Source organism: Mercurialis annua, linkage group LG6, assembly GCF_937616625.2.
Source record: "Mercurialis annua linkage group LG6, ddMerAnnu1.2, whole genome shotgun sequence".
NCBI classification, from domain to species: Eukaryota; Viridiplantae; Streptophyta; class Magnoliopsida; order Malpighiales; family Euphorbiaceae; genus Mercurialis; species Mercurialis annua.
The window spans coordinates 14,881,099-14,885,447 of NC_065575.1; the positions used below are offsets into that span (position 1 = coordinate 14,881,099).

General features: G+C 33.6%; 1 protein-coding gene across 1 annotated transcript; it reads right to left on the reverse strand.

Annotated features, from left to right (window-relative positions):
* Positions 1-2,839: 2,839 nt before the first annotated feature.
* On the reverse strand, positions 2,840-3,677 carry LOC126687638 (uncharacterized). The gene is made up of 2 exons (XM_056106340.1): positions 3,345-3,677; positions 2,840-2,887 (listed from the first exon to the last, which is right to left on the reverse strand). Exons 1-2 carry the CDS (start codon positions 3,675-3,677, stop codon positions 2,840-2,842), a joined length of 381 nt encoding a protein of 126 aa, XP_055962315.1.
* Positions 3,678-4,349: the final 672 nt, after the last annotated feature.

Genomic DNA, 4,349 nt, shown 5'->3' on the forward strand with positions numbered 1-4,349 from the left:
TTAAATTAAACCACATTTCTTAAATTCGTCCATCTACATTGATGGCGAAACTTATCAACACATCATACATGCATAATCTTATGGGACCGATAGCACAGCCAACCGATCAACCATATCCACAACATACATAAATCTTAAGGGACCGATAGCACAGCCAACCGATCAACCTTATTCACCTGACATCGATAGCGAAGCCAACCGATGTAACACACACACACATTCCTGACATCGATAGCGAAGCCAACCGATGTAACACACACACATAAACTGACATCGATAGCGAAGCCAACCGATGTAACACACACACATAAACTGACATCGATAGCGAAGCCAACCGATGTAACACACACACACATTCCTGACATCGATAGCGAAGCCAACCGATGTAACACACACACATTCCTGACATCGATAGCGAAGCCAACCGATGTAACACACACATAAACTGACATCGATAGCGAAGCCAACCGATGTAACACACACACACATTCCTGACATCGATAGCGAAGCCAACCGATGTAACACACACACATTCCTGACATCGATAGCGAAGCCAACCGATGTAACACACACACATAAACTGACATCGATAGCGAAGCCAACCGATGTAACACACACACACATTCCTGACATCGATAGCGAAGCCAACCGATGTAACACACACACATAAACTGACATCGATAGCGAAGCCAACCGATGTAACACACACACACATTCCTGACATCGATAGCGAAGCCAACCGATGTAACACACACACATTCCTGACATCGATAGCGAAGCCAACCGATGTAACACACATTCAAGCATAAGCAAATGCATAATAATTATCAAAATTATGTGTGTGCCTTTGTATATCAAAATAATATATACATATAGTATATACATAAAACATATATCCACACAAGGCATGTAAACATTTAACACCGCAACGCACATATCACATAGTATACTAAAATATGAAACTTTACGAATACCGAAATGTAAAAACATGTACTCACAGAAACCGTTTAACTACGGTATTACTCCGTCAATGCTCCTTTATACAACTCCGTTAATTCCCTTGGTACTCCGACCCGATAGCTCGACAACTTGTCGAATCTAGTTAGGATCAAAATATTAATTCTCTTAATTAATAAAATCCTACTATGGAATTAACTCTATACCATCTTAATTTAATTTAATTAATTAATTCTAACCTCCAAATAATTTCTTATTTAATAAGTTCATATTTTTACTAATTTAAATTTTCTTTGTTTATCTTTTTTTTTTAACACGTAAAACCATTTTTCATCACCACTCATTTAAATATTTTATTTTTCATAAATATACTTCAATACATAAAATATATTTCTTCCGTCAAGTAATACTTTCCACTTCAAAGTTATTTATTTAAATATATTAAAACAGCCCCATATTGGTCGAAACTCCACTTTCGGTCAAAACCAAAATACCCTCAAACTTTTCAAAATTGACCATTTAGGTCCTTTTGTAAGTCAATCGATTTTAAAATCGACAAAATTACTTAAAATACCCAAAATCATTTTACCTCAGATTATTAACAAATATAATCTGGAAACTTTGGCTAACATACCATGTAGCCCTTCAACTTTGGAAAAATACAATTTAACCCCAAAACTCTAGTTTTCGGCAGAAACATTCAAATCTTTCCAAAAATTATCAAAATCATTTAAAAGCATTAAACTCATTTTGTATCAGATTATATACATCTATAATCTGGAATTTTGGTTAAAATACTGATTGGTCCTTTATTTTTATGAAAATTACACTTTAACTCCTAAACTTTAAATTTTGACAATCAAGTCCAAGCCCAACCAAATTCAATAAATCATCAACTCTCAAACTCAGAATTCCATTTATGTTTTGATCACTCCAGTCACCAAATTCCGGTCACCGGATTCCGGTCAAGCTCCGATGAGCTTTAAAAACCGTTAAAACGTTCAAAAATCATTTTTACACAATTTTAATCACCCAAAAATCTACCAATACATATTTATTTTAATTATCATATTAAAACAGCAGCCCCAAAATTAAAATAAATTATTTTTCATAATTTTAACAATTTTAACAATTTTAAACCGTATAAACAATTAATAATCAAAACCGATTATTAATCCGTCAAAACACCTCAACTAAATCAATTAAATTCCATAAATAATCAACATATATATTTCATACATTTTTCATGAATAATTTCTGTCCAGAAATTAAAATGACAAAAATACCCTTTTTAAACATTTTTTTGCCGATTAAACTATTATAAAAATTAAACCCGATTAACGAACCATTAAAAATTCATCATTAAACATTTATTCACCATCAACCCAACATCTAACTCAAACATAAACCAATTTATTTCCAGAAATTTAAAATCCATTTATTTACCCTTTTTAAGCGATTTTTAAGCCTTTAAAACTATTAAAAATCGAACTCCAAACCATTAAATCAATACCCGAAATGTTTAACATTTTTAATCCACAAAAATCACACTTTAAAGCATATTTTAACCTCACTATTTAGATCAGCCCAGAAAATTAAAATAATTAATTTAATTTCACGGAAAAATTATTTTAAAACCGAAACCCAACAAACTAGCAATTAAAACCAACTAATCAACCATTAAACAACAAGTTTTAATCATCCTAAGCATGTATCTATGGTTCATTCAACATCAGCAAATAAAAGTTAAGATTTGAGCTTTGAAATTCACCTTGATCCAACATGCAAAGATAGATTAACGATCTACGGAAAATCCTCAACGTTTTTCGTTAAGAAACTTTTGTGAGTAAAGTTAAAAATCTAGGACTTGTGTTTTATTTTTTTATTTTGAGAGCTTTGGCACCCACACAACAATGGAGAATGAATATGTCTAGCAAAAATGAAGAAGAAGATTAAGAAACTTGGGCATCAAGTTTGTTTAGAGAAATATCTAGATATTAGTTTCATGTTTCATTTATTTACAAGTTTGCCATTATGGCATTCTTGTAAATAAATTGAACTCTAGGGGCAAAATAAACTCAAGTTTCTCAAATATTCAAAAACATTAAATCATAACATATGGGCTGAATTAAAATATTTTTGGGCCTTTAAAATAATAAAAATAATTATTTTGACGATTTTTAGCGTAAAATCGCAAAATTCACATTTAACACATAAAATTGCCAAAAGTTAAACTTAAGGCAAAACACACACAAAATCACATTTTCACACTTATAAATTCATCTCGTGAATTTAATAACTATTTTCGAGGTCCTACTTAATAAAAATTAGACACGCGCGAAAATAAATACTAACAAATAATACGGGGTATTACAGACGTCAAGTACAATTGTTCCTATGGGTTTGATCGGAGATCCACCAAATCCTTTCACGGGAGTAGCATTCCTTTTTAATTCTGCGAGATCCCTTCCCAGGCTTTCATAAGCTTTCCTTGTTATTGGGTTGATAGCACTTCCTTCATCGACCAGGATTCTTTCCATATTCCAATGTTCGATGATCATGGCTACCACTAGGGCCTCATTGTGCTCTTCTGAGATTCTTCCAAAATCCTCTCCTTCGAAAGTCACCGGAGGCGGAATCAAGGATTCTGGTATTTTCCTATTTCTGTATTGCGATGCATTTCTTAATTTGTCTTTTAGGTTCATTCTATCATAAGTCATCTTCTTCAATAGTATTTATTTTGAGTTCATAAAAGCTCCTTCGATTCGAAGTTGGTTAAGATTTTCCCACAGACGGCGCCAATTGATGGAGTCTGCCTTCTGATCCCGTGAATGAGACCTGCAAAATAGGGTAGAATCTAACGGAACGATGGTTGTTCGATTAACTCTACGATGCTAAAGTCTGCTTAGAGGTTTGAGCAGCGTTTTGAGTATATGAATTTAAATTGTGTGTTTAGGCATACCTCATGCTCCTTTTATAGTAGATGATTGTAGTAGAGTCGTAGCAGGAAAGTGAATCCTACTTTGTAGGGTTTGACCCTAATTAGGAGTAATCTACCTTATTCACACATGAGTCCTATTTAGGAACGTCTTCCTAAATAGTCTCGTCTTTTTAAGTTAGAGCTTATATTCCTAAGTTGGAGTTTGTATCCAAATAGGAGAGATACTTCGAGATTATATAGTAGATCTGGTAATCTATCCGAATCCCAGGGTCGACGCGCTTTGTCCAAGTCCTCAGAGATTCGGTCTTCATCTTGTTGGATGATATCAATGACGGATCCTATGGATTCGACCATCTGCTTTATATGTTTATGTCCTCCTGGCGGGAGTCTGATATCGTCTGAGAATGGATCTCCTATGAGTTGGCTCTATTGTAGTTAAGATAGAATTCGG

Excerpts from the sequence above, each read along its gene's own strand:
- LOC126687638 (XM_056106340.1), bottom strand. The coding sequence starts at position 3,677 with ATGACTTATGATAGAATGAACCTAAAAGACAAATTAAGAAATGCATCG. Across the intron at positions 2,888-3,344 it reads TCAAACCCATAGGAACAATT|ACATATTCATTCTCCATTGT; the intron begins GTACTTGACGTC and ends CATTTTTGCTAG.